Source organism: Selaginella moellendorffii, unplaced genomic scaffold (assembly GCF_000143415.4).
Source record: "Selaginella moellendorffii unplaced genomic scaffold, v1.0 SELMOscaffold_133, whole genome shotgun sequence".
Lineage (NCBI taxonomy): Eukaryota > Viridiplantae > Streptophyta > Lycopodiopsida > Selaginellales > Selaginellaceae > Selaginella > Selaginella moellendorffii.
In genome coordinates, this window is record NW_003314394.1 from 240,106 (window position 1) to 262,219 (window position 22,114).

At 47.5% G+C, this 22,114-nt stretch overlaps 10 protein-coding genes and 1 non-coding gene across 16 annotated transcripts; 8 read left to right on the top strand and 3 right to left on the bottom strand.

The window, feature by feature from the left end:
- The first annotated feature begins 103 nt into the window (after positions 1 to 103).
- LOC9661123 (pentatricopeptide repeat-containing protein At1g11290, chloroplastic) lies at positions 104 to 1,756 on the top strand. Its single transcript, XM_002992276.2, has one exon. The coding sequence runs from the start codon at positions 104 to 106 to the stop codon at positions 1,754 to 1,756; it is 1,653 nt and encodes a 550-aa protein (XP_002992322.2).
- LOC9661124 (GDSL esterase/lipase At3g48460) lies at positions 1,728 to 3,276 on the top strand. Its single transcript, XM_024666011.1, has 5 exons — positions 1,728 to 2,055; positions 2,127 to 2,348; positions 2,405 to 2,568; positions 2,628 to 2,898; positions 2,973 to 3,276. Exons 1-5 carry the CDS (start codon positions 1,815 to 1,817, stop codon positions 3,215 to 3,217), a joined length of 1,143 nt encoding a protein of 380 aa, XP_024521779.1. The 5' UTR covers positions 1,728 to 1,814; the 3' UTR covers positions 3,218 to 3,276.
- LOC9661509 (U2 small nuclear ribonucleoprotein A') lies at positions 3,263 to 6,515 on the top strand. Of its 3 annotated transcripts, XM_024666007.1 has the most exons (13): positions 3,263 to 3,416; positions 3,477 to 3,517; positions 3,575 to 3,704; positions 3,934 to 4,298; positions 4,355 to 4,405; positions 4,482 to 4,529; positions 4,606 to 4,655; positions 4,780 to 4,944; positions 5,005 to 5,508; positions 5,582 to 5,911; positions 5,972 to 6,066; positions 6,134 to 6,194; positions 6,252 to 6,515. In XM_024666007.1, exons 7-12 carry the CDS (start codon positions 4,608 to 4,610, stop codon positions 6,165 to 6,167), a joined length of 1,176 nt encoding a protein of 391 aa, XP_024521775.1. In that variant the 5' UTR covers positions 3,263 to 3,416; positions 3,477 to 3,517; positions 3,575 to 3,704; positions 3,934 to 4,298; positions 4,355 to 4,405; positions 4,482 to 4,529; positions 4,606 to 4,607; the 3' UTR covers positions 6,168 to 6,194; positions 6,252 to 6,515. The 3 variants fall into 3 exon arrangements, with proteins under 3 accessions (XP_024521775.1, XP_002992324.2, XP_024521776.1); XM_002992278.2 differs by lacking the exons at positions 4,780 to 4,944; positions 5,005 to 5,508; positions 5,582 to 5,911; ... (1 more) ...; positions 6,134 to 6,194; positions 6,252 to 6,515 and adding an exon at positions 4,736 to 4,755; XM_024666008.1 differs by lacking the exons at positions 3,263 to 3,416; positions 3,477 to 3,517; positions 3,575 to 3,704; ... (1 more) ...; positions 4,355 to 4,405; positions 4,482 to 4,529 and having other exon boundaries at positions 4,611 to 4,655; positions 4,736 to 4,944.
- A 204-nt stretch (positions 6,516 to 6,719) lies between these two features.
- LOC9661510 (pectin acetylesterase 8) lies at positions 6,720 to 9,061 on the top strand. Of its 2 annotated transcripts, XM_002992279.2 has the most exons (11): positions 6,720 to 6,876; positions 6,926 to 7,350; positions 7,429 to 7,511; positions 7,607 to 7,736; positions 7,791 to 7,885; positions 7,942 to 8,022; positions 8,076 to 8,197; positions 8,255 to 8,369; positions 8,426 to 8,503; positions 8,557 to 8,778; positions 8,841 to 9,061. In XM_002992279.2, exons 2-11 carry the CDS (start codon positions 7,137 to 7,139, stop codon positions 8,946 to 8,948), a joined length of 1,248 nt encoding a protein of 415 aa, XP_002992325.1. In that variant the 5' UTR covers positions 6,720 to 6,876; positions 6,926 to 7,136; the 3' UTR covers positions 8,949 to 9,061. The 2 variants fall into 2 exon arrangements, with proteins under 2 accessions (XP_002992325.1, XP_024521774.1); XM_024666006.1 differs by having other exon boundaries at positions 6,720 to 7,350.
- On the bottom strand, positions 8,998 to 10,461 carry LOC9661511. The gene is made up of 3 exons (XM_002992301.2): positions 9,758 to 10,461; positions 9,458 to 9,695; positions 8,998 to 9,386 (listed from the first exon to the last, which is right to left on the bottom strand). Exons 1-3 carry the CDS (start codon positions 10,459 to 10,461, stop codon positions 9,096 to 9,098), a joined length of 1,233 nt encoding a protein of 410 aa, XP_002992347.1. The 3' UTR covers positions 8,998 to 9,095.
- A 207-nt stretch (positions 10,462 to 10,668) lies between these two features.
- On the bottom strand, positions 10,669 to 11,395 carry LOC9661532 (actin-related protein 2/3 complex subunit 5A). The gene is made up of 4 exons (XM_002992302.2): positions 11,238 to 11,395; positions 11,103 to 11,175; positions 10,943 to 11,043; positions 10,669 to 10,859 (listed from the first exon to the last, which is right to left on the bottom strand). The coding sequence occupies exons 1-4, from the start codon at positions 11,354 to 11,356 to the stop codon at positions 10,724 to 10,726; spliced, it is 429 nt and encodes a 142-aa protein (XP_002992348.1). The 5' UTR covers positions 11,357 to 11,395; the 3' UTR covers positions 10,669 to 10,723.
- An 88-nt stretch (positions 11,396 to 11,483) lies between these two features.
- TRNAG-UCC lies at positions 11,484 to 11,555 on the top strand. The gene has a single exon. It is a non-coding gene; the product is annotated as a tRNA-Gly (tRNA).
- A 98-nt stretch (positions 11,556 to 11,653) lies between these two features.
- LOC9661533 (diacylglycerol kinase 5) lies at positions 11,654 to 13,841 on the top strand. Of its 2 annotated transcripts, none has more exons than XR_002991169.1 (12): positions 11,654 to 11,976; positions 12,047 to 12,157; positions 12,214 to 12,342; positions 12,407 to 12,492; positions 12,558 to 12,642; positions 12,695 to 12,743; positions 12,800 to 12,882; positions 12,938 to 13,005; positions 13,062 to 13,136; positions 13,187 to 13,274; positions 13,349 to 13,437; positions 13,488 to 13,592. XR_002991169.1 is itself a non-coding variant. In XM_002992280.2 (12 exons), the coding sequence occupies exons 1-12, from the start codon at positions 11,794 to 11,796 to the stop codon at positions 13,779 to 13,781; spliced, it is 1,368 nt and encodes a 455-aa protein (XP_002992326.1). In that variant the 5' UTR covers positions 11,654 to 11,793; the 3' UTR covers positions 13,782 to 13,841. The 2 variants fall into 2 exon arrangements, 1 of the variants encoding a protein (XP_002992326.1); XM_002992280.2 differs by having other exon boundaries at positions 13,321 to 13,437; positions 13,488 to 13,841.
- Positions 13,842 to 14,010: 169 nt separating this feature from the next.
- On the bottom strand, positions 14,011 to 15,662 carry LOC9661512 (O-glucosyltransferase rumi homolog). The gene is made up of 5 exons (XM_024666023.1): positions 15,022 to 15,662; positions 14,770 to 14,965; positions 14,630 to 14,694; positions 14,366 to 14,576; positions 14,011 to 14,309 (listed from the first exon to the last, which is right to left on the bottom strand). Exons 1-5 carry the CDS (start codon positions 15,624 to 15,626, stop codon positions 14,091 to 14,093), a joined length of 1,296 nt encoding a protein of 431 aa, XP_024521791.1. The 5' UTR covers positions 15,627 to 15,662; the 3' UTR covers positions 14,011 to 14,090.
- A 302-nt stretch (positions 15,663 to 15,964) lies between these two features.
- Positions 15,965 to 17,516, top strand: LOC9661534 (cyclin-dependent kinase B1-1). Its single transcript, XM_024666021.1, has 8 exons — positions 15,965 to 16,200; positions 16,259 to 16,403; positions 16,464 to 16,525; positions 16,585 to 16,696; positions 16,753 to 16,846; positions 16,905 to 16,974; positions 17,050 to 17,188; positions 17,258 to 17,516. The coding sequence occupies exons 1-8, from the start codon at positions 16,004 to 16,006 to the stop codon at positions 17,348 to 17,350; spliced, it is 912 nt and encodes a 303-aa protein (XP_024521789.1). The 5' UTR covers positions 15,965 to 16,003; the 3' UTR covers positions 17,351 to 17,516.
- On the top strand, positions 17,488 to 19,792 carry LOC9661513 (beta-glucosidase-like SFR2, chloroplastic). 2 transcript variants are annotated; one of them, XM_024666019.1, is made up of 10 exons: positions 17,488 to 17,683; positions 17,748 to 17,857; positions 17,906 to 18,073; positions 18,139 to 18,305; positions 18,348 to 18,569; positions 18,620 to 18,785; positions 18,838 to 19,077; positions 19,133 to 19,282; positions 19,340 to 19,469; positions 19,530 to 19,792. In XM_024666019.1, the coding sequence occupies exons 1-10, from the start codon at positions 17,497 to 17,499 to the stop codon at positions 19,700 to 19,702; spliced, it is 1,713 nt and encodes a 570-aa protein (XP_024521787.1). In that variant the 5' UTR covers positions 17,488 to 17,496; the 3' UTR covers positions 19,703 to 19,792. The 2 variants fall into 2 exon arrangements, with proteins under 2 accessions (XP_024521787.1, XP_024521788.1); XM_024666020.1 differs by having other exon boundaries at positions 19,340 to 19,473; positions 19,530 to 19,647.
- Positions 19,793 to 22,114: the final 2,322 nt, after the last annotated feature.

The following is a 22,114-nucleotide window of genomic DNA, read 5'->3' on the forward strand; positions in this document are numbered from 1 at the left end:
ACAAAGCCAAACTCGCGTGCTCCATACTTCAGAAGTTTCAAATGGACTTTGATAAATCCTACGGTCACAATTCAAATGGTTTTAGGGCTTATGGTGGTCTAGAATGACCGATTTGGCGGTAGGGCTGGAATCCACCAGGATTGGGACGAAGGACAGGGTTTTTGATTCTCCTAGCGACAGAGCCAAGGCGAAATTTGCAGCGCTGCTTCGTCAATGCAAAAGCCTGGCGCAGGTATGCGCAATTCACGATGAAACTGCTCGAGAGGGGCGAGATCGCGGGACTTTTGTGGGGAACATCCTTGTCCAAATGTATGGGAAGTACTGTGATCTTGAGAATGCGCGTGAGGTGTTTGAGAGGATCAACTGGAAGAACGTTTTTTCATGGACTATGATCATTGGTGCGTATGCCCAAAACGGGCATCCGCGGGAGGCGATGCGAATGTACCGCGAGATGTGCCAGCGCGGGATGAGGGCGGACAAGGTCGCGTTCCTCGGGATCCTTGGCGCGAGCGGACAATTGGGCGATCTCGCGCAGGCGATTGCGATCCGCGATGCCGTCACTGCCACCGGGCTCGACTCCGACGTTGTCATCGCCAATGCGGTGATCGACATGCTGGGCAAGTGCCGCAGCGCGGAGCTTGCCAGAGAGTACTTCGATTCGATCGAGTGGAAGGACGTGATCTCCTGGAACTCGATGATGGGCGCCTATATCCAGCTCGGCCAGCCGGATCGAGCGCTCGAGCTCTACGATCAGATGGCTCTCAAACCAGACGATGCTACGTTTGTGGCGGCATTGGGAGCCTGCGCGCTGCTCGAGCTCCTCGATAGAGGGAGGGCGGTGTACGAGCGGGCTGTACGGCACGGGTACCGCTCGCATTTGCTGGTGGCCACCGCGGCCGTGAATATGTACGGCAAGTGCGGGCGCTGTGCCGAGGAGGGACGTACGGCATTTGATGCCATTGGGCACGACAAAGATACCATTTGCTGGACAAACATGATCTCCGCATATGCCCAGTACGGGCATCCGCGGGAGGCCATGCGTTTGCTGTGGAGAATGGAGCAGGAAGGGTTTAAGCCAAACCTTGCCACCTTTGTTGCCCTAGTTGAGGCGTGTTCTCAGCTTGGAGCCCTTGAGATAGGACGGATGATCTACGCGCGTGTCGTTGCGAGCCGGCTTGATTCAGATCCAATCCTCGGGACCGGAATCCTACACATGTATGCAAAGTTTGGGAACGTAGCGGAGGCTGCGAATGTTTTCGAGAAGCTCAGTCGCAATGGAGACATTATAACCTGGAATTGCATGCTCATGGCTCACGCGCAACACGGATCCGGCATGGAAGTGTTGAGGCTGTACAAGGAAATGGTGGTGCAGGGTTTGCAGCCTAGCGATATCACCTTTGTGGCCATCTTGTGTGCTTGCAGCCACCTCGGGGCGTGGGAGAAGGGGCACGAACACTTTCGTTTCATGAAATGGGACTTCGGGATAGATCCCACCGCAGAGCACTTTGGCTGCGTGGTTGATCTCTTGGGAAGATCCGGGAGAGTGAGAGATGCCGAGAGTTTGATCGAGAGCATGCCCGTGTACCCGGGAAGCGTTGTGTGGAAGGTCTTGCTCAGCGCTTGCAAACTCCACGGCAATGTGGAGCTCGCCGCAAAGGCTGGCGCTCTCGCGTCGGAGCTGGAACCCTACGATCACTGCACGTATGTCATGCTCTCAAACGTTTTCTCCGCGAGGGAAGCAAGTCTAAACACGTAAAAACCGTATTTCTACGATCCGTAATAGAGGATATTCTTTTCCCTCTTTCTTGCCCCCAATGTCGCTCTTCTTGCTGCTCGTGGTGATTTTGTGCGCGATCCAATTCCATCTCGGGGTTCTATGCGATCACCGGGTTGTGTTCCAATTTGGCGATTCGCTCTCCGACGCGGGCAATTCACTCCTCGCGTTCCCGGGCTTGAATGGATCGGGAATCCTGGGCCTCCCCCCTTACGGCGAGACCTTCTTCAAGAGGGCGACTGGAAGAGTGACGGACGGGCGACTTGTCATCGATTTTCTAGGTGAGTGATTGATTTACTCACATCGTTCTCTCGAGAGGGAAATGCGTGATCGATTCGTCTTTACTGTGCAGCGAGTGGAATGGGTGTCCCTTTTCTGGACCCATACCTCGACAAGGCCAGTGCGAACTTTGTCTATGGCGCCAACTTCGCTACGGCTGGAGCCACAGCTTTGAGCATCAGGGATTTCTACGGCAAGCGCAACATCATGCCTCGCAGGCCCACATTCTCGTTTGACACACAGCTACAGTGGTTCCATAGCTTCCAAGAGCAAGCACTCATGAATGGATCAACTGGTACGTAATCTTTGTTTCTTGTCTAGGTAGTATCATACTGTTTTGATCTCGCGCAGCCTATTCCGTTCCAAATCTTCGCCAGTTTCGTGAAGCTCTGTATGTCATCGGTGAGATTGGGGGCAACGATTACGCAATGCTCCACGGAAGTGGGGTCGATTTCTTAGACATAATCAAGTTCTTTGTCCCTCGAGTGGTCCACGAGATTGAAGAAACGATCCGGGTAAATTAAGAATGATCGAAGTTTACAGTATGTTGACAGGAAGATTTTCTTACGAACAGGAGCTGTATCAAGCGGGAGCGCGGAATTTCCTGGTGATCAATGTTCCAATCCAGGGATGTAACGTTCGCTCCCTTGCTACTACTGATTGGAGCAAGGAGGAAATGGACGAGTTGGGCTGTCTTGCACGATTCAACGAGGTTGGCTATCGTCATAAATTCCTCCTCGAGAGAATGGTACGCAAGTTGCGTGACGAGTTGCCCGGCTCGGCTTTCGCGACCGGGGACTTCCTCGGGATCACCAAGAAAATCTTTGAAAACTACAAACACTATGGTCCGATCGTTCATCCTTATCCAAAGCTTTTCGATCCGGCTGAGGTTCTAAGTCTGCTCCAACTTTTTTGGCAGGATTCACGCACAGATTCGAGGCTTGCTGTGGGATTTATAACGCTACCACCACTGTCGACTGTGGAGAGAGCGTTTTCGTGAATGGAGCTCGCATCCAGGGCCCAACTTGCAATGACCCATCGCAGTATATCTTCTGGAACGACAATCACTTCACGGAACACTTCTACGAGATTGTGGCAAACGCGTTTCTATCGGGAGAGTTTCTGGATCCTCCAATCTTCCCGAAACTATCGCAAACCATATGACATCAAAATGTATATAAGCATCTATCAAAAGTTTCGTACGAAAGTACCGTACTTGCTTTTGCTCTGTTTCTTAGGGTTTAACGAAAAGCCCTAGGGCGAGCGCGCTAGGGTTCCGCGATGGTGCGGCTTGGAGCGGAGCTCATCTCGCGGGCGCCGCAGTACCTGAATGCCGTCAAGGACCGGGAGATCGATCTGCGAGGTACTCTCACACCGATCTTTGTATGGAAAGCGCTCACATTTCTTTCTTCTGTGGTTGTAGGAAACAAAATCGCTGCTATTGAGAACCTTGGAGTCACTGCGGTACGCAATGCGCGTCTCTTCTAGTCTCTGATTTCTCGTTTTTTCTATTCTTCTTAGGATCAATATGACAGTATAGACCTCTCAGATAATGAGATCGTCAAGCTGGATGGATTCCCAGAGCTGCGACGCTTGTCCACACTTCTCATTAGCAACAACAGAATTTCTCGCATCAGTTCCAGCCTTGGAGGTAAGTTGCAAAGAACAGCTCTTAGAAAGCTCTTAGGATTTTTTTTTCAATCCTTTCATTCAGGAGGACTCAGCCAGTGATGTGTTTTACACCTGACAATGGCTGATCATGTACATGATTCCACTACTTGTCTGAGGCTGTCGACATGTTATTCTCGCATTGCATTGTTTCTTCTTTCGTAGTTTTCTTCTTGTATTTGCTCTAACGACTTGTTTCCTTCTACTTGCAGAGTTTCTTCCAAAACTTCACACTCTCGTCTTGACCAACAACAGGCTCGGCAATCTCGCAGAACTGGATCCCCTGGCATCGCTCGTAAAGCTCCACACTCTCTCGCTCCTGGAGAACGTCGTGACCAAGCTGCCCGAGTATCGGCTCTACGTCATCCACAAGCTTCCAAACCTGCGGCTGCTGGACTTTAGCAAGGTGAAGGCCAAGGAAAAGATCGCTGCCAAGGCAAGGTTTGCGTCGCAAGAAGCCGAAGAAAATGCCAAGAAAGGTGGAGCGGAGCAAACTTTCGTTCCCGGCGAGGTTCCTGCTGCTGTTGAGCCAGCCTCGGACGCAAAGCACCAGCATCTAAGCCGGACGGCTCTGAAGGTAAAAAACAAATCACTCTTTCGGTCTTTCTTATCGTTTTCTTTGTTCTTGCATAGGCTGCTATTCAAAACGCTCAAACGCTGGCAGAAGTTGCGAGGCTCGAGAGGGTATGTTCCAAAGTCTTTGAATTTCTCTTGGAGATTGGCTCAGCAAACTCTTCTCTCTTTTTTTTCGTGTTTACAGGCGCTTGCGACTGGGCAATACAATGGATCTGGAGACGCAATGGAAGAGGTAAGAAAGCGAGAGTTTTTTCCATATTTCTTTTCCTGGATGAAAGTTTCAAGCTTGATTGTGTTGGTGTTCACAGGGATGAGAGCTCCATCCAAGCAATCCAAGCGAACCTTAAGTACCAACATGGTAATTCTTCTTCCTATAATTTTTTTGCTTCGTAGAGAGTAGCTTATGTAACTTCCAAAGATTTTTCTTTGTTGTAACAGAATGAAAGCAAACGTTCTTCTATAAACCCTAAACCCCGATGTAGGTAATGGCTATGGCGGTCTCGCTCGCGCTCGCGCTTCCGGGGCAGAGGAGCGTCACAGCGCTATGGAATCCGGCGAGCACCGCGAGGCAGCATTGTGTGGGCAGGGCGATCGTGGCTTTGGCGTCGTCTAGGCGGAGCAAGGGAAGTGGGAGCAGCAAGAGCAAGGTTTGTTTCATTCTTTCTCTTGGACGAGGATAGAGATATGGGCTGATTGCTAGACCCCAGGCAGGTTTCAAGGATCGACAGCAGCAGCAGCCTCGCCGGCAGCAAAGAATTCGAGTGGAAGAACTTGACGATGATGATTTTGACGATGAGGAGGATGAAGCGGGTCTGGAGGCACTGTTCGCTCAGCTGGAGAAGGATTTGGAGGCCGAGCGAGCGGGAAAGAAGGTGGAGGTGGAGACGATCACTGAGGAACAGATGGTTGCTCTGGAACAGGAGCTGATGGGTGGTGGTGGCAGTCGGGGCGCAAAGAAAAACGCAAAGAAAAAGAAGAACAAGGATCGAGAAGAAGAGGAGAAAGACGTTTCGAGGGATGAAAGAGAAGATGAGGAGGAGGAGGAAGAACAAGAACAAGAAAGCAGCGGTGGTGGATCTGGTCTGGCGAAGTTTATTGAAGAGGCACAGCGATTGGAAAGCGAAATGGTGGCGAAGCGGGTTGTCAAGCTCGAGAAATGGCAACTTCGAAAGCTAAGAGATGCTTTGGACGTTGAAAAGAGCCAGCTCAAGGTATGTGCATGGCTTCTCTCTTTCTCCTTCTCGAAGGTCTGTTCACTTGTTCCTCTCTCTTTTCTTTTTCCAGGTGAAGGCCCTGGCTGGAGAAACTGGACTCGATCGCAGGGATGTTCTTACCTTTCTACGCGATCCTCCACCGGAGCTCATCGAACTGATTGACTCGATATCCGACAAGGAATCGGACGAGGAAGAAGACAAGCCCGAAGATCAAACAGGCAGTCAAGAACAAGATAGCGAAGCTGGCAAAGAGGAAAACGACTCTCCTCGTGTAGAAAGGATAGGCTTGCCGGGTGATACTCAAGGAACAGGTCCAAAGGCGTGGTACGGGAAGAAGAGAATCCGGAAAGAACACTTGGAAACTTTTGAGAAGGTGTTCCAACGTACGAAGAGGCCGACTGTGAGTTTTCGATCAAATCTTTCGGTGTTTTTTCTAACTAAACTCGTGGTTTTCGAGCAGGGTGCTTTGATCCAAAACATCGTTGAGCTGACTCACGTCCCAAGGAAACGCGTTTTGGATTGGTTTGAGAATCGGAGGCAAGAACACGCAGCCAGGTTAGTGCGCTATAGACGAATGTTCTTTCTTGGAGTGTTTTTTTTTTTCAATCCAGCTTTGTTCCAGGAAGGAAGAAAACAGGCACTTGGCAAGGAAATGAATCAATTGTAGACATCGCACTTTCAAGGTTCGATTCGATAGAGACTTTGCCAAAAGGATGTTAAGTTGCGTGTCATGTTCTTAGGTGTGCAGTTCCGATCAAACTCCACCAAGCGTTGGGATTGTGTAGCGACGAGCAAATCGCGTCGACAACTGGAGAAGAGAGTGATGTGCCTTTTTTATTTTCTTCTTCTCTTTGTTTTTCTCCTTTCGTGAACAAACAGGAGGAAAGATTGGGAGCTTCTTATCTCAGCCGAGCTGCGTCGCTATCCGTGCTTGTCAATGATATCGACAACTTGTCCCAATTAACAATGCAAAATTTCTGTCATGCTTGGCTCTTCCTTTGCAATTATTGGTGGAATACTGGCAGGAGCTATATAAGAGCAGTGCTTTTGCATTATAATCACTCTAAGACTATAAGACGTTGAGACTAAGATGTTACACCGAGATGACATCGACAGAATTGCCAGGGCACCATGCGTGCGGCTTTCGCTGAATTAGCTGGCTAGTCGCAAAAGTTTGGGTCCTCCAACTTTCGTTTCTCATATCTCAATCGCAGCAAAGGTGACAAAGGTTTTCACGTGAATTTTCTTTTGGTAGAAAAAAACACACACAAAAGAAAACAATGGAACTCTCAGATATATAGATCGATCCAGCAACAAGCAGAGCGTTAGGCGATGGAGCTTGTGTAACCACAACAAAAGGCAAACGTATAGTCCATAAATTTCACAGAGTTAACGACACCAAACTTCTCTCCAGCTGGTTTACGACTGGCCACAAGAACGATTGTCCACTACACACGCTCGGCGCTATAAATTTGGGATCTCTCGACAAAGAGAGAGTGGCACATAGTACTACTAATCTTGTCTGGTAACTTTCTTGCGCGTCAAGTGGTACTTCCATACATCGCAAAGAACAAGATCGAAGAATTTCTTCTCCGAGGAGCGAGTATCTTATAGTTTTTGCTGGCATGGGAACTAGCAGCGCACAAAATTCGATGCTCCAGTCTCGCCTAGCTTTAGCTGCTCTTCTTCTTCTTCTTCTTGTCCAGAGCTCTTACAGCGCGTTTGAATTGACACCGGACGTTCCACCGATCCAACACCACCATCGCAAGGCCGGGGACGGGCAACTTTGGGTGGGAATTACGATCGTTTCCAGCGCTTTGGCCTCGGCAACTGGAGGCGGTGAGTGGAAGGACCGATGAAAAGTTCTCTCAAGTTTTCCAAGAATCTCTCGTGAAATTCGGTGGAATTGTGATGCAGTATGCTTGGATGGGAGTGCTCCTGCCTATCATCTCCTCAAAGGCTCTGGAAGTGGCGCGAAAAGCTGGCATTTACATCTAGAGGTGTGCTTCCTCTGTTTTTCATTATCTCGATCTCGAGAAATTGGACCAGCCATGCCATGAATTCTAACACAAATTCTTGGATCGTCGTCTTCCAGGGTGGAGCTTGGTGCGAATCGATCGAGAAGTGCGTCGAGAGGGCATCTACGAATCTGGGAAGCTCCAGCAAGATGGAGACCTCAATCCCTTTCACGGGCCTTCTCAATAACAATTACAACGTCAACCCAGGTGAGATCATCATCGTCTTTCTCTAATTGTTTTTGATACGTGGTCGAATCATAGACTTCTATAACTGGAATCACGTCTACGTAAGATACTGCGATGGATCATCGTTCAACAGTGACGTAGCAAATCCTTACAAGACTTCTTCTGGTCAGGTAATCTATCGTAATGTCACAAAACTTAATGTTTTTCTTAAGAAAAATCTTTCCAGACGCTGTATTTCAGAGGAAGAAAAGCTTTTAAAGCGATCATAGATGATCTCAAGTCTCAAGGTCTTGGCAATGCAGACCAGGTAAAAGTCCCCAGTAACACGAAATAAATTACAAGAGTTTGTGATTTTTACAGGCATTTCTCACTGGATGCTCGGCCGGAGGACTGTCAACGATTCACCGTTGCAATGACTTTCAGTACTATCTCCCTGGGATCAAAGTCAAGTGCTTGAGCGATGGTGGCTTCTTTCTCAACGCGTGAGTCATCGAAAGTCAGAGTTCCGTTGACCCACATTCTTTTGTTTTTTTTTTCAGACCGGATACCAGCGGCAACTATGCACTGTATAGTTTTTATAATGGAGTTGTCAACACACACAGCTTGAAAGATACACTGCCTAGCTCTTGCATCTCATCAAAAGATGCAACCCAGGTATTTTCATAAACAATCTTGCTGAAGTTAGTGTATTTCCATCGAGAATCTTCCAGTGCTTTTTTCCACAAAACATGCAAAACTACGTTGGACCGCCCTTGTTCTTCGTCAACGGTGCCTACGACTTTTGGCAGGCAAGAGTTCTTCACTTGGTACTATTGTTGTTTCTTATAAATTATTGTCGCAGCTAGAGAATGTCAAGAGATTGTCGAGAGATCAATACAGCTCCTGTGTGGATCACTCGGCGTGCCCAAACGTAAATGTTCTGCAAGGGTTCAGGCAAAGCATGCTCGACGCGCTCTCCGTCTCGCGCTCCCGGGGATCGTCGGGGATGTTCATCGATTCCTGCTTCAGTCACTGCCAAGTTCAAGGGGATGACAAGTGGAACAATCCCAAAGTCAATGGCCTGGTATGGAAAAACTTCTCGTAGATTTGCTTCAAGCCTCATCGTGATCTTGTTTGACTGGACAGTCAACTGCAAAAACTGTGGGTGATTGGTACTTTGGCCGTTCGTCGTCGTCCATACACATCGACTGTGCATACCCTTGCAATCCAACTTGTGTCACAAGGCTCGATTGAAAGAAAGAAACTGCAAAAGAAATAAACTCCTCTTACAAACCCCAAGAGAAAAGAGATAACATATCGAAAGCTTTATTCATGGATGTATAAATGAAAAGTGATACTTCCTCTTATTCTTCGCGACAACACTATAACGTTCCGATAAATCTATCCGATACTTGCAATGTTGAGGAGGCTGCTAATGAGATTCAAGACATTCTCCGCGGGCACAGCAATCCCAGATCCCAAAACATTCACCGAGAGGATGTCACCACCAGATCCATCCCCGGAGCTACCATTAGGATCTTGCTGCAAATTCGCGGTCAGGGAACTCGTCTTTTGCATGAATTCTCCCACGGTATAGTTGTATGGCTCCACGCGAGCCTCCCTCTCCGAGTATAGAACAGTGCGCATGGACGCATCCTGGCTCGCCAAAGCCGGAAGAATCCCAGCAACAAGCTGCCAAATTCCAATACCATTAGTTACAAAGCTCGCCAACTTTCTCGTAAGCTTTCAGAATGATAACTTACCGAGACTGCTCTGGAGCTCTCGAGATGTGGAAGCATGTCTGTTGCCACTGATGCTGCCAAGCCCGGGCCGAGCGACTGAACACCCAACAGCAGTTTCGTGGGATCGTCATCGATGCTGAAGTCGGGCCGCAGGCTGCCATTGAAAGCCCTGTTCACTGCCGTGGAGAGCACCTCGTTGGTCACGTTTAGATCTTGAGGCCTCTGGATGGCCCGGTCCTGGAGCACACTAAGCATGGAACTGAAAGAGCGTTTGATAAATACACTTTGCAATATGGATTGATTGATAATTAAAAATGTTACCTGACTTGGGCGATTGAGATTGCACTGAACTCGCTCAACATCTGTGGAATCATCTGCTGACCTCCTGAAACTTGCTGAAACACAACTTTCTGGGAGACCGAAGCTGGCTGCACAACCGAAGATGGTCTCGCCCTTGCGTTTCCGAGGCTGGCTCTGAGAAAGATGTCGTTGAGCACAAACTGCACAGCCAGGAGATTATTAAGATTCCGAACATCGCGATCCGTCAGCTTGTCGCCCTTGTGATCGTCCTCGTCGTCGCCGTCCTTTGGTGGATTCTTGGAAGACTTCGGTGGAAACTTTGGGGATTTGGGACGACTCTTTGGCTTGCAAGACCTGCAATCATCCTTGCAGTGCTTGCAATCGTGCTTGCAGTCATCCTTACAATCGTCCTTGCAATCATCCTTGCAGGGCTTGCAATCGTCCTGATCATCTCGATCTTTGACACCCTTCTTGCGATCATCGTCTTTCCAATCCTTGCCTTTGTCACAGGACTTGCAAGGCTTGCAAGGAGGAGCTGGGATGCAGCCCAGCGGACACTTTGGCGGTGGCGGGGGGCAGGGTGGCGGCGGCGGTGGTGGACATGGTGGCGGTGGACACTTCGAATCATCATCTTTGTCACCCAGAGTGTGGACGCGTTCCAGCGAGAATGTGGAGAAGATGGAGAGGAAGAAGAACGCGATCAAAGAATGTGTGACGAGCGCCATAGCTAGCTGCTATCGTACCTAGTAACCGAGCAAGGGCTTGTTTATATATGGAAACGATTGAGAATCAACGCGACTGTGCATGAAGAACACGTCTACCTTTGACAAAGATGGAGAAATCTCCTTTCTAATTCTAATTGGTGAGCTCTTCGAATATTCTACTATTATCCAATCTTTCTTTCTAAAAGAATGCGAGGTATTTTCCAAAGAAAAAAAACAGAAGAAAAAGTTGACCCATTGACTGTAGTAATTTTTACAAACTTAGTCAAACTACGTTCCAAGTGTCAGCTATGGCTCGCATTATACACCCCATCCCTGCTCGATCAGTTAATTTCTCGTGGATTCTAAGGCATTGATCACACGTTGTTCTATCGCCCGTGGCGAGACCTCTATAAACATACCTGGCAATCTCAACAAAAAAGCAAGGAAAGAAGAGAGATTTCTAATCAGCAATTGTCGAGCACGAGAGGAAATCTCTTCTTACTTCATAAGAATGTCGTAGTACTCTGGATCTAGCGTCGCAAACAACGCATCCACGTCTTTACACGCCATGAGAGCCTGATGTACCAAAATCCAATTCGCAGACTGCGTAGCATTCCTAGAAAAAACTTTAGAAACTTGGAAAAAACCATTCAATCCCAGACCTTGCATCGCTCGTCCTTGGTTCTTGTCGGTGGGTCCTCCAATGCGACCTTGAGCGCTTCACTATTCCGAGATCTATTGCAAAAGAATGAGAGAGAGGTGAGAGAAATCTTGCGATTTGATAGCGCTACACTTACAATCTAAGCAGGCGCTCCATTTGCGGCGCCTTGTGCTCGATCCTCGCGATTATAGCATCGACCGACTCCTCGGATTCCTCGTACTCGTCGTAGAGCGCTCCATCGTCCGCCTCCCCCATGCCCTATCACTCTCGACGCAGGAAACCCTAATTGCGAGAAAAATTTTAAAAATCGGTCAACGGTCATTAGTGATCACTTGGGCAAATCGTATAGTAGGCTTACTTTGGAAAAAGCATACAAGATATCGCGTTAGTAGTCCAACGGTTAGGATAATTGCCTTCCAAGCAATAGACCCGGGTTCGACTCCCGGCTAACGCAATTTCTCTTATAAATGCACAGATATAACCTTCTCTTTAAATCTATTATTTTGAAAATATTTGAATACCTAGGTAGGAGGTGTGAGTGGCTGCTTCTTTTTTCTTTGACAAAATTTAGGCTTTCTAGTAGCCTCCTTTGTGGAACACCGCGTCATTCATTCACTCCTTGACGGATGGTATCTTAGCTCATCTCTTCCTTGATCGATCGCACTGGGACGTTTTTTTTTTTTTTGTTTACAATGCTGGATTTGGGAGAGTTTTTGGTGCCGGATTTTGTGTTGGATCGCGAGGAGCGCTGCGATGGTGGCGGCTTGGAAAGGGTTCCCAGGTTTCCTTTGCTCGTTTTTGTCAACGCCAAGAGTGGTGGGCAGCTGGGAATCGCGCTCCTGGAGACCTTCTCCAAGCTTCTAGCGTCACACCAGGTACGTATCTTTTTCACTTCCAACTTTTGTTTTTTGGTTTTCTGGCTTAGTGGTTTCTTTGGTCTACTAGGTGTTTGATCTAAGCAAGGTTGATCCTCGAGAAGTTCTATCCAGAGTCTCCAAAAATCTAGAAGCCGAGAACGATGTTGCGAAGAAATTGAGAAACTCTTTGAGGATTGTGGTGAGCGATGTCGTCTCTTGATAACTCAGGAACTTTTTGTTCTAAAGATTTTAAAGGTTGCAGGGGGTGATGGCACGGCTGGATGGCTGCTTGGAACAGCGAGCGACGTGAGCCCTCACCATCCATTTCCAATTGCCACGATTCCTCTTGGAACTGGAAACAATCTCCCATTCTCGTTTGGCTGGGTAAGTGATCTCCAAGCTTTCCACTGCTCTCTTGCATTTTTCTTCTTCCAAACTTTACATTCAGGGGAAGTTCAATCCTGGCACGGATGCTCGCTCCATGAAAAAGTTTCTCAAGCAAGTGCTCGAGGCACATTTTCTGAAAGTGGACAGGTTTTATCTAAAAATCTAAAGAGCTAAAAATCTCTAACAAGTTGTGATGATTCTGGTCATCTAAGATGGCAGCTAACAATGACAATGGAAGGAGAGCCGGATATGCTGCCTCATTCAATCCAAAAGGTTCCAAGAATCGAAGAAACCAATGTAAGCTCTTTTTGACGTTCTAGATGATGGCTTGACTCTGGAAGATCGTCAGGAAGCTCCACTAAAGTTTCGTGGAGGGTTTTGGAATTATTTCAGCATAGGTGATTATCATAGTGTTCTAGTTTTCAAAATATTCTCATTCTTTATACTTTCTCAGGTATGGATGCACAGGTTTCATACGAGTTCCATAAGCAAAGACGTGAAAACCCCGAGAAATTCAATAGCCAACTAAGAAACCAAGTATGACAAAGTTTAGGATATCTGTGGTTTTAAATAACCGAGCAATGTTTTACAGTGTGCTTATGCTACTCTTGGCTGTACTCAAGGATGGTTTTGCGCTCCTTTTTTGCATCCGTCCTCAAGGTTTGTGAATTTACTCGTTTCTCGTCTTGTTATTTATTCCAACGATTTGTTTCCAGGAGTATCAATGAAATCGCGACAGTGTATACAGCTGATTTCAATGGTCCATGGAAGAAACTGCCGATTTCCTCGAGGTATTATGTTGAAGTCCAATGTGTTCGTGTTCTATGATTTTCGTTTACAGCATAAGGTCCCTGGTTTTGCTAAACTTACCAAGCTTTTCAGGAGGCTTGGATCCTTGGGGGACTCCCAATGACAGAAAATCTATCAAGGTATTCTAGCTATGTAATCTTCGATTTTACTGGAAGAATTTTGTAGAGAGGATTAACTTCTCCATCTGTGGAAGATGGATTGCTGGAAATAGTTGGCTTCAGAGATGGATGGCACGGCTTGTTCCTGTTGTTTCCAAAGGGCCATGGAACTCGTCTCGCTCAGGTATGAAAAACGACTTTTCTTGCGGTAAAGGTTGCGTTTTTCTTTGTCAGGCACACGAGATTAAGATCGAGCTCCAGTGCAGATCATCGTCACGATCAAATCAGTGCTGCACTTACATGAGAATGGACGGGGAACCATGGAAACAAAGGTTGGAGAAAGATAGAATTATCACAGTGGAGATTTGTCACAAGGGTCAGGGAGCGATGCTTGCAAGGCAGGGATGCATTGCAGAGAGGAAAGATGCTTACCGGCATGCCCTGACAATCACCAAGCATGGCTTGGAGCATGGATTGAAACCAAAGTCCAATTGTTGCTTTCCTTTCAAACTAACTTCTGAAAAATAATAATGTATAGGTTTTTGAATGTTCTTAGAATTGATTTAATTTTAATCATACCTCTTCGCTTATACATACATACAAATATTTAAACTATTAGGAAAACTCCAAAGGCCAAAAGCCAGCTAGTGAAATTTCTATTTCATAGGCGTCAACTTCCTTGAAATGCCAAGGCACTACATTTTCTTCTAGTCCTTGTGCCAAATGGAACACAAAAAGTCCAGGGACACAGTGGAGATGAACCAGAAAAGTCTTTCTCGTGCTTGGGGTTTATTAAACTAACAGCTAAGGTTAAATAACAATTAATCGCTCAAAATTCTAGTATATAGTGCAAGCTTGGGTCAGAGCTACAGTGCTAGTTTTGTTTACAAAAGCTTTGTTGTCAGTTTGGAATGGTGCCAATCCCTCAGGCAAAACCGGCTGGAATTTTAGCAGCTGGGCATAGTGTTGGAGAAGCAACAACATATACTGGTAGACAAACTTCATATCGAGCTCCATGTCTAGAAATGTTTGAGCACACTTCCCCATAGCTTCGGCCTGGCCGATGAAATGGTTAGCAAGCACAAAAGAAACAAGAAAATCTCGTGACAAACCTCCTCAGGAAAGGCATTCCCCCAATCTACAGCAGCTTTGATCGAGTTGCAAATGTCGGTTCGGTTGATCGGCCAGTAGTGGACGAACGGGATCAGTGATCTCGAGAAGAACTCGTGGAAATCGGGGTGGATGAACAAAACGGTGGATCCACACGACATGATATATTTGAGACTGGCAGACCAGCCTCGACCTTCCACATAGACTTTGTACCTATGAGGATCAAAGCTAGATCTGTAGGTGGCGCTATGAAAATGAAACTCTACCTGTGAGTGCACTGCTTGGACATGTCCGAGGATTTGAAACCCTGCCCTTTCTCAGCATTCCAATCCTGCGAGATCATGGAGACAAAGAGCTCTTTGGAGGTCTAAGATCTTTCAAACCTGGATTGAAACTTGGTTCTTACCTGGTGATGAGTGATCAAGCGGCTGGAATTGACATCTTTGTTCGCAGCACACTTTACTAGATCCGGTCGAGCGGCCCCAGTCCAGTAATTCCCCTTCCAATACGCAAACCTCTGCCGCTTTGACCATTTCTCCTCTCGAGCTCCCGAGTAGATCTTTTGCTTCTCCTCCTCCCACGGAAGAATGTTTACCTCGGGCCTGGCCGTGATTCAAGGAAGTTATAAGAACATAACCGAAAATCTCGGGAGCCTTACCATCCCCAGAAGGACCAATCTGGAAATACGATGTCGTAGTTCTCGCCCCTGGCGGTGGTACAGTAGGAGAAGAGAGGAGGCGGCGATGGATCGTCGCTGCCCTTTGCGCGTGGGATTGCCGGGAAATCTCCACAGCCAAACATGAGATCCACGTCCGGGACCATCCCTGGGAAGCGATCGAGCAGCAGCTGGAGGCCGCGCAGCGTGAAATCGTCGCGCGTTTGGAAGCACTTGTGGTAGCGCTCCATGTAGAGCGTGCCATTGAGGATGAGCACGCGAAAATCCGCCCTCTTCTTGGCTTCTTGGAGGCTGTGGAGCGTGATTCCGTGATCTTTCCACGGTGCCAGGTCCCTGTCAATCCAGGAGAAGTAGGCCGGGCACTGCGATGGGGATTTTGAAATCGCGGAGCACTGGTGGAGGCGCTGGCGATCAATCGCTCGGGCAGAAGAATTCACTGGCCGTGGCCGGATCAAATTGGAGATTACCGCTGATGGAATGAATCTGGCCTTGTCGACCACTGGAGCGAAAGCGATCAAGATAGTGGCGATGGCGATCGCTCCAGCCGCCACGATCACCAGGCGCGGCGAAGAAACCCTGACCATCATCGCCACCAATGACCATAGCGTGAGACTTTGAAGTTTGAACGCGCTCTAGTGTAACGCATATCCCACGGTAGAGATTTTTATCACCGACGGCCCCGATTTGATCCGCTCCAACGGCTGTGATAGCGTCTGAGTTGGCGTGACACGTCATAAGCCACGGACGGCCCCGATTCAGTCCGATCCAACGGCTGTGATAGCGGATGAGTTGGCGTGACACGTCATGGATATGACACGTGGAATTAACGTTAGAGCCACGGACGGCCCAGATTCGTTGGAGTTTGAAGTGAAGAGCAGAGGAGGGACTGCAACGGCTCCAAATATTTCTTTAGGGTTTGGGCGCTGGAGCTCCAGATCGCCGCTGCCGCCGCCTCGATCCGGCCATGGACAACTACGTGAAGCTCGAGAAGGTCGGGGAAGGGACCTATGGCAAGGTCTACAAGGCGCGAGAGAAGAATTCCGGGCGCCTGGTAGCGCTCAAGAAAACGCGGCTCGAAATGGAGGAGGAGGGAGTGCCATCGACGGCGTTGCGCGAGGTCTCGCTGCTCCAGATGCTGTCGCAGAGCATCTATGTCGTGAGGTGAGCTCGAAATCTCTGCCTTCTTCCTCTGTCGCTCAGTATTTCTTGCCGCCGCCAGGCTCCTGTGCGTGGAACACGTCGATAAGAAGGGAAAGCCAATGCTTTATCTGGTTTTCGAGTTCCTGGACACAGATCTGAAGAAGTACATCGATCTGTTTGGCCGCGGTAACACTGGGCGTCCTATTCCTCCGAAGATCATCCAGGTTTTCGTGGATTCTAGTGGTTTTGTGACTGGATTTCTTACTTGTGTGATCTGTTGCCAGAGTTTCATGTATCAGCTGTGCAAGGGCGTCGCGCATTGCCATAGCCATGGAGTGATGCACAGGTATTTTCTTAAGTTTTTCCTTAGTTTTTTTCTTCTTTCTAACGAGTGTCCTTTTGCAGGGACCTCAAGCCGCAAAACCTTCTCGTCGACAAGGAGAAAGGAATCTTAAAGATTGCTGACTTGGGACTCGGCCGGGCTTTCACTGTTCCCTTGAAGAGCTATACCCACGAGGTTAGATTGAGCATCAGTTCATGAAACTCGACCTGACGATTTTTCTCTCGTGTTAGATCGTGACACTGTGGTATCGTGCCCCGGAAGTACTTTTGGGTGCTACTCACTACTCCATTCCTGTAGATATTTGGTCCGTCGGCTGCATTTTCGGTATGTTTCCTCGTACCTTTCGCAAACATAATGTGGCTCGCTTGCTTTCTTTGTGCAGCCGAGCTCTCCAGGAAGGTCCCGCTATTTCCAGGCGACTCAGAGCTGCAACAACTGCTTCACATTTTCAGGCATGAACAAAAGTTGTTGTGTATCACTGTTTTCTTGAACGTTTGTTGTTTTTTTTTTTTTGCTTCGTCATAAAGGCTCCTGGGTACTCCGAACGATGAAATCTGGCCGGGAGTGAGCAAGCTCCGTGACTGGCACGAGTTCCCGCAGTGGAAACCACAAAACATAAGCCGCGCCGTTCCGGACCTTGATCCCAAAGGAGTGGACTTGCTGACTGTGAGTTTCTCGATTTCTAGAGACGAACCTCTTATCTCACTGTTTACATTTCCATCCGTCTTCTGGCAGAAAATGCTGCAATACGATCCTTCCAAGCGAATCTCTGCAAAGGCAGCAATGCAACACCCTTACTTCGAAAACCTCGACAAGTCGCAGTTTTAAGAAGTCAGAGTGAGAGACACTACCGACCTGAAGCCTTTGCTTCTGTACATAGCTACAGGTACACTAGTTCTTCTAGCTGGAGTGTCGAGACTGTGTGTGGTCTGGTTCAAAAAACAATGCTCTCTTTGTTTTCTTTATAGGGTTGAATGTCATTTGAGGTATTTTATCCCATGTCAAGAGCAGGCTTCTTCTTCTGGTTGGGGTTCATAGGTGTAGTGTATGCGATTGTGTGTGGCTGGATTCTTGAGCGTCAGACACCGAAAACCAGGCTTCTAAGCGGCGATGAAGCTCCAGTTCTGGCTGATTTTAGTACCTGCAACGTGGAGCCGCCAGGTATGCATTTTTGTTTCTCCTCTGTGCTAAGAAATGTAGCTCATTGATTGATCAATATCATCAGACTTTTCATGTGAACGGGAATTCTTTTTCGGCCTTGCGACTGCACCAGCTCATGTAGAAGACAAGCTGAACGACTCCTGGTTGGAGTTTGCGCAAGAGAAGAGATTCAATGTAAACGTCATGTTTTTCGTTTTTGTACTTACAGATTTTAAGTTGCAGGTGAGAGCATGGCATAACATTCCACAACCCGATGAGCGCCTCCGTTTCTGGTCGAATCCCGAGGTAGAGCTTAAGCTGGCGAAAGAAACGGGAGTGAGTGTGTTTCGACTGGGCATAGATTGGGGTCGAATTGTGATAGCTGAGCCAGTGAATGGCATCGAGCAAGTGGTACGTCGTGTCTGTGTTTTGCTTCTTTTTCTTAATTTTTTTTGTTTCTTGTTTACATGTTGTAGGTGGATAAAGCAGCAGTAGAGCAATACAAGAAGATCCTTAAGAGTGTCTTGGATCACGGCATGCGAGTTATGCTCACTCTTTTCCATCATTCTCTTCCAAAGTGGGCTTTGCCATATGGAGGCTGGACGGACACTAGGACGATTAAGTACTTCACGGAGTTTGCAAGGTATCAATTCTTGTGAATACTTGTTGCTTAAAACCTTTCCAGGTTTGCCGATGAGAATTTTGGAGAGTATGTTGATTACTGGGTGACATTCAACGAGCCACACATATTTGCCTTGCTCACTCACTGTTCCGGAACCTGGCCACCGGGTGTTCGACTGTCGCTGTTTTCTTCTTTGTTGTGTTTCTCCCCGCTCGGTGATTATGGGAAGGCTATACGTGCGATAAGCTCTGCGCATGTTGCTGCGTATGATGTGCTCCACGAAAGGTACGTTCGAGTTTTGCTATTTGACAACGACTGAGATGCTTCACTCGTAGAAATCCAAAGGCCGTCGTAGGAGTTGCTCATCATGTGGGAGTGATCAAGCCTTATGGTTTTCTCGACATTCCCGCCTCGCTTTTGTCCAAGTGGCTCACTCAGTTTCACTGGATTGATTTAATCCAAAACCACCTTGACTTCTGTGGGATAAATTACTATGGCCAGGTAAGTAGATTTGCGAATCACTATTACTTACACAAGTTCCGCTGGTTTTTAGGAAATCCTGTCTGCGGCTGGGCTGATGCTAGACGAACGAGAAGAGTACAGTGAGGCTGGTAGAGGAGTCTATCCTAATGGACTGCTGGAAATACTCGAAGCGTTTCATGATCGTTACAGGACGCGCAAGCCTGAGCTCAGATATATCATTACAGAGAACGGCTTTTCGGACGCTCGTGATATTTTACGAAGGTCATACCTGATCGAACACTTGCTGGCCGTGAGCACAGCTTTGAAGAAGGTTTTTGACGGTTTTTCTAAGGTTACTAGTTACACATTCGTTGGTTTTTTACCAGGGCATTCCAATCGATGGTTACATCCACTGGACAATCTCAGACAACTGGGAATGGGCAGATGGTTACTGTCCAAAGTTCGGCCTTGTGTCGGTCGATCGCTTCAATGATCTGAGACGAGTTCCACGGCCATCTTACTACCTCTATCAGCAGGTTAGTCGTTTCTTTCCTCTTTAACGTTTGAAGCTGATACTCAATCCTTCCTTCCAGATCGTGCGAGGGAGGAGAGTAACGCGGCAAATCAGAGTGGAGGCGTGGGATGTGCTACAAAAGGAAGTAAGAAGAGGTAGCATGAGACCGTTTTGTAGAGGATTTGATGCACACGGCAGGATGTGGGCAGGCAAGTATGTGTATGATCAAGTAAACTTCCTTGATCTGATCAAAGGCAATTGGTTTTCAGATGGTCTTGACACTCCGGCAATGCGAGCTTATTCTGCAAAAGACTGGAGATTTGGAGAGTATCAATCGCCGGGCATTGTCATTTACGCGGGGAGGTCACTCGACGTTCTCCGCATCCTTGCCAGTGATATTATCAAGGCTCTAAAGAATCTCATCGCCAGTGACAAACATTAAGAAAGTTTGGAAATGAGTTTGCTTTTGTTGGTTGAATGATCACTGGGATTCTTGACGACCAAAATAAAACTTGTTTTGTATTCCTTGATATATGATATGATTATTAGAAAGTAAAGCAAGCACAAGTACCTGTATCTAAATCACATGATAAAACTACACGACAACTATGTGGTCCATATCCAACAAAATTCAAGCTGTTATCCTTTTGAATAATAATAAATCTGATATTCGGTCTAGCCTGTATAGCTTCTACCGTATGCGTACCCACTACGGCAATCTCATTGCCAGTCTTCGCACAAACCTCCTTGATTGTAAACATACCTCCATTCAGCCACACCAAGTAGAGCTTTTCCCTCCAGCTAGCAATGTAGATACACTTGCCGCTCGTGCGATACAGACTGAGATCCTTGTACGTGATCTTGTTGGTTTGCACATCAAACTGAACAAACTTGCCATGGCTGGAATCTATACAAGCCAATTTGTTTTGTATGAGAACTTGATGCGGTCGATACAGCACGGACACCGGGACACGATACCATTCCGCCTGGCCGCGAGTGAAAGTGTGGATGTTGCCATCCAAGAACCCCACCACAACCTTGAACTGCTCGGCAGCAGTGGCCAAGAGGAACACACTCGAAACCGTAAACCCCAAGTAGGGGATCTCCTCCCACCTGGTTGCGAAGGGACTCCCAACGTAGAGTTTTTTAAGCTTTCTGGATCGAGCGAGCAAGAAGCGATTGTCTTGGGAGATGGCACACAGACAGTCGGGAGCATTGTGACTGCGAGGCTCCCAGCGCATCATCTTGCCACTGCTGTCCAGGATATAGTTTTCCCCGGGGTCGAACTTAGTGCTATCCGTATAGGAGCTCCGGAAGCTGGGCTCGTCCACCGCTGTTTTCCACGCCCGGCACACGCATCTGGAGATGAGAATGGAAGCCTGCACAGAATTTCTCCCACGAGCTCTGGCGTCAACCCCAACATTCCTGTGGCCGGGCTTTTCTTCGTCCACGCCATACCCTTGCCAAAGAATCCTAAACTTGTTTTATACTTTCTCTTACCTTTTCCCCTCACTCCTTTTTAAAAATGGAATCCTTGCTCGATCCAAAGATTTAAGAGATCTCTTTCTCGCATAATTTGATGGATCGCACCTGACGATGCTAGAGTTTTTCGTGGTGGCTTTTGTGTTGGTCCTGAGTGCTGAGATGGTAAGTTCTTTCCAAAGTCTCAAAAATTCTAGCTGAGAACAATGTTTCTGAGGAATTGAGAAACTCTATGAGAATGGTGAGAGCGATTTCTTCTCTTTTCTGAGGACTTTGGGAGCTTTTTGTTCTAAAAGTTTTAAAAGGCTGCATGGGGCGGTGGCACGGCTGGATGGCTGTTTGGGACGTGAGCCAAAGTTCGGCCTTGTGTCATCGCTTCATTGATCTGACACCAGTTCCAAGGCCATCTTACTGTTGACCTTCGAGAATTTTAGCTGGACTTGATGTGGTGAGAGACAATGCGGCAGCTTACGTGCTTGTGACGAACTTGGCGACCAGAAGTTGATGATCATTGATAGTTTCTCTTATGGTCTTTAAAGTTTGAAGTTGACATTCAATCCTTGTGCAAGGCAGGAGAGTAACACGGCAAGGGCAGGCAAGTATATGTATGATCATAATCTGATTGATTGGTTTTCAGATGGTCTTGACCTCCAGCAATACGAGCTTATTCTGCAAAAGATTGAGAGTATCAATTGCCGGGCACTGTCATTACGCATAAAGGTCACTTGAAGTTCTCAACGTCCTTGCCAGTTGATACTAAAGAACCTCATTGTAAGAAATCATGTAAAGCTTTGATCCACTTTTCCAGTTATGGCGTGCAATTTGTAAGAAAAAAGTAACTTTATTTCCACACATACGTGGACCATATTGACGAGGTGATCTCAATCTAGGATCCCAATGTCCCTCCTGGAAAATCCTGTTACGGTGACAATTACGTGGCTGAGGAGAGAAAAACCTTTGATTCTCTGCAGGAGAGGGACTTGGCGATTGCATATGCCCACATTGGGCATCTTTTGCAGCAAAGTTTCTCTTCACAGGCTGCTGTGGTGGAATGCCTCTCATCCACCGTGAAATGGATGCTGTCCCAGGGAAGTCAAGTTAATCCCAGTTGCTACTCAGGTACATACTGCCACTTCAAGATCTTCCTTTTTATTTTGCAGTAGATGAGAAGTTCATCCCTATCCATGAGGCCATACTTCTTCGCGATGCCACTTATGAATACCACATGAATTTGAGGGTTCATTAGGGCTTAGCTAAGCAGTTCAGGCATGAAAGGTAAGCATTGGTGGTTTCATCTGCTGGAATCCACAACTTTGCAATTGCCTCAGTTCCTATAGGCCACTAGAGAACTTCACAATGAGTAAAGCACTTT

Bases quoted from the DNA above. Each gene is read 5' to 3' on its own strand.
- LOC9661513 (XM_024666019.1), top strand. From the start codon at position 17,497: ATGTCATTTGAGGTATTTTATCCCATGTCAAGAGCAGGCTTCTTCTTC. The intron at 17,858-17,905 runs GTAAACGTCATG...TTTAAGTTGCAG, and splicing joins CGCAAGAGAAGAGATTCAAT to GTGAGAGCATGGCATAACAT. The intron at 19,470-19,529 runs GCAAGTATGTGT...ATTGGTTTTCAG, and splicing joins ACACGGCAGGATGTGGGCAG to ATGGTCTTGACACTCCGGCA.
- LOC9661124 (XM_024666011.1), top strand. From the start codon at position 1,815: ATGTCGCTCTTCTTGCTGCTCGTGGTGATTTTGTGCGCGATCCAATTC. The intron at 2,056-2,126 runs GTGAGTGATTGA...TTTACTGTGCAG, and splicing joins ACTTGTCATCGATTTTCTAG to CGAGTGGAATGGGTGTCCCT. The intron at 2,899-2,972 runs GTCCGATCGTTC...CTTTTTTGGCAG, and splicing joins TGAAAACTACAAACACTATG to GATTCACGCACAGATTCGAG.
- LOC9661532 (XM_002992302.2), bottom strand. From the start codon at position 11,356: ATGGGGGAGGCGGACGATGGAGCGCTCTACGACGAGTACGAGGAATCC. The intron at 11,044-11,102 runs GTCTGGGATTGA...AATGCTACGCAG, and splicing joins CCAAGGACGAGCGATGCAAG to TCTGCGAATTGGATTTTGGT. The intron at 10,860-10,942 runs GTAAGAAGAGAT...TGAGATTGCCAG, and splicing joins TACTACGACATTCTTATGAA to GTATGTTTATAGAGGTCTCG.
- LOC9661509 (XM_024666007.1), top strand. From the start codon at position 4,608: ATGAGAGCTCCATCCAAGCAATCCAAGCGAACCTTAAGTACCAACATG. The intron at 4,656-4,779 runs GTAATTCTTCTT...ACCCCGATGTAG, and splicing joins GAACCTTAAGTACCAACATG to GTAATGGCTATGGCGGTCTC. The intron at 5,509-5,581 runs GTATGTGCATGG...TTCTTTTTCCAG, and splicing joins TTGAAAAGAGCCAGCTCAAG to GTGAAGGCCCTGGCTGGAGA.
- LOC9661512 (XM_024666023.1), bottom strand. From the start codon at position 15,626: ATGATGGTCAGGGTTTCTTCGCCGCGCCTGGTGATCGTGGCGGCTGGA. The intron at 14,966-15,021 runs GTAAGGCTCCCG...AATCACGGCCAG, and splicing joins GATTGGTCCTTCTGGGGATG to GCCCGAGGTAAACATTCTTC. The intron at 14,310-14,365 runs GTTTGTCACGAG...TTCATCGGCCAG, and splicing joins GGAATGCCTTTCCTGAGGAG to GCCGAAGCTATGGGGAAGTG.
- LOC9661534 (XM_024666021.1), top strand. From the start codon at position 16,004: ATGGACAACTACGTGAAGCTCGAGAAGGTCGGGGAAGGGACCTATGGC. The intron at 16,697-16,752 runs GTTAGATTGAGC...CTCTCGTGTTAG, and splicing joins TGAAGAGCTATACCCACGAG to ATCGTGACACTGTGGTATCG. The intron at 16,847-16,904 runs GTATGTTTCCTC...TTCTTTGTGCAG, and splicing joins GTCCGTCGGCTGCATTTTCG to CCGAGCTCTCCAGGAAGGTC.
- LOC9661511 (XM_002992301.2), bottom strand. From the start codon at position 10,461: ATGGCGCTCGTCACACATTCTTTGATCGCGTTCTTCTTCCTCTCCATC. The intron at 9,696-9,757 runs GTAACATTTTTA...ACGCTCTTTCAG, and splicing joins ATCTCAATCGCCCAAGTCAG to TTCCATGCTTAGTGTGCTCC. The intron at 9,387-9,457 runs GTAAGTTATCAT...GGAATTTGGCAG, and splicing joins AGAGCTCCAGAGCAGTCTCG to CTTGTTGCTGGGATTCTTCC.
- LOC9661510 (XM_024666006.1), top strand. From the start codon at position 7,137: ATGGGAACTAGCAGCGCACAAAATTCGATGCTCCAGTCTCGCCTAGCT. The intron at 7,351-7,428 runs GTGAGTGGAAGG...ATTGTGATGCAG, and splicing joins GGCCTCGGCAACTGGAGGCG to TATGCTTGGATGGGAGTGCT. The intron at 7,886-7,941 runs GTAATCTATCGT...AAATCTTTCCAG, and splicing joins ACAAGACTTCTTCTGGTCAG to ACGCTGTATTTCAGAGGAAG.
- LOC9661533 (XM_002992280.2), top strand. From the start codon at position 11,794: ATGCTGGATTTGGGAGAGTTTTTGGTGCCGGATTTTGTGTTGGATCGC. The intron at 12,493-12,557 runs GTTTTATCTAAA...TGGTCATCTAAG, and splicing joins CATTTTCTGAAAGTGGACAG to ATGGCAGCTAACAATGACAA. The intron at 12,643-12,694 runs GTAAGCTCTTTT...GAAGATCGTCAG, and splicing joins CAAGAATCGAAGAAACCAAT to GAAGCTCCACTAAAGTTTCG.
- LOC9661123 (XM_002992276.2), top strand. From the start codon at position 104: ATGACCGATTTGGCGGTAGGGCTGGAATCCACCAGGATTGGGACGAAG.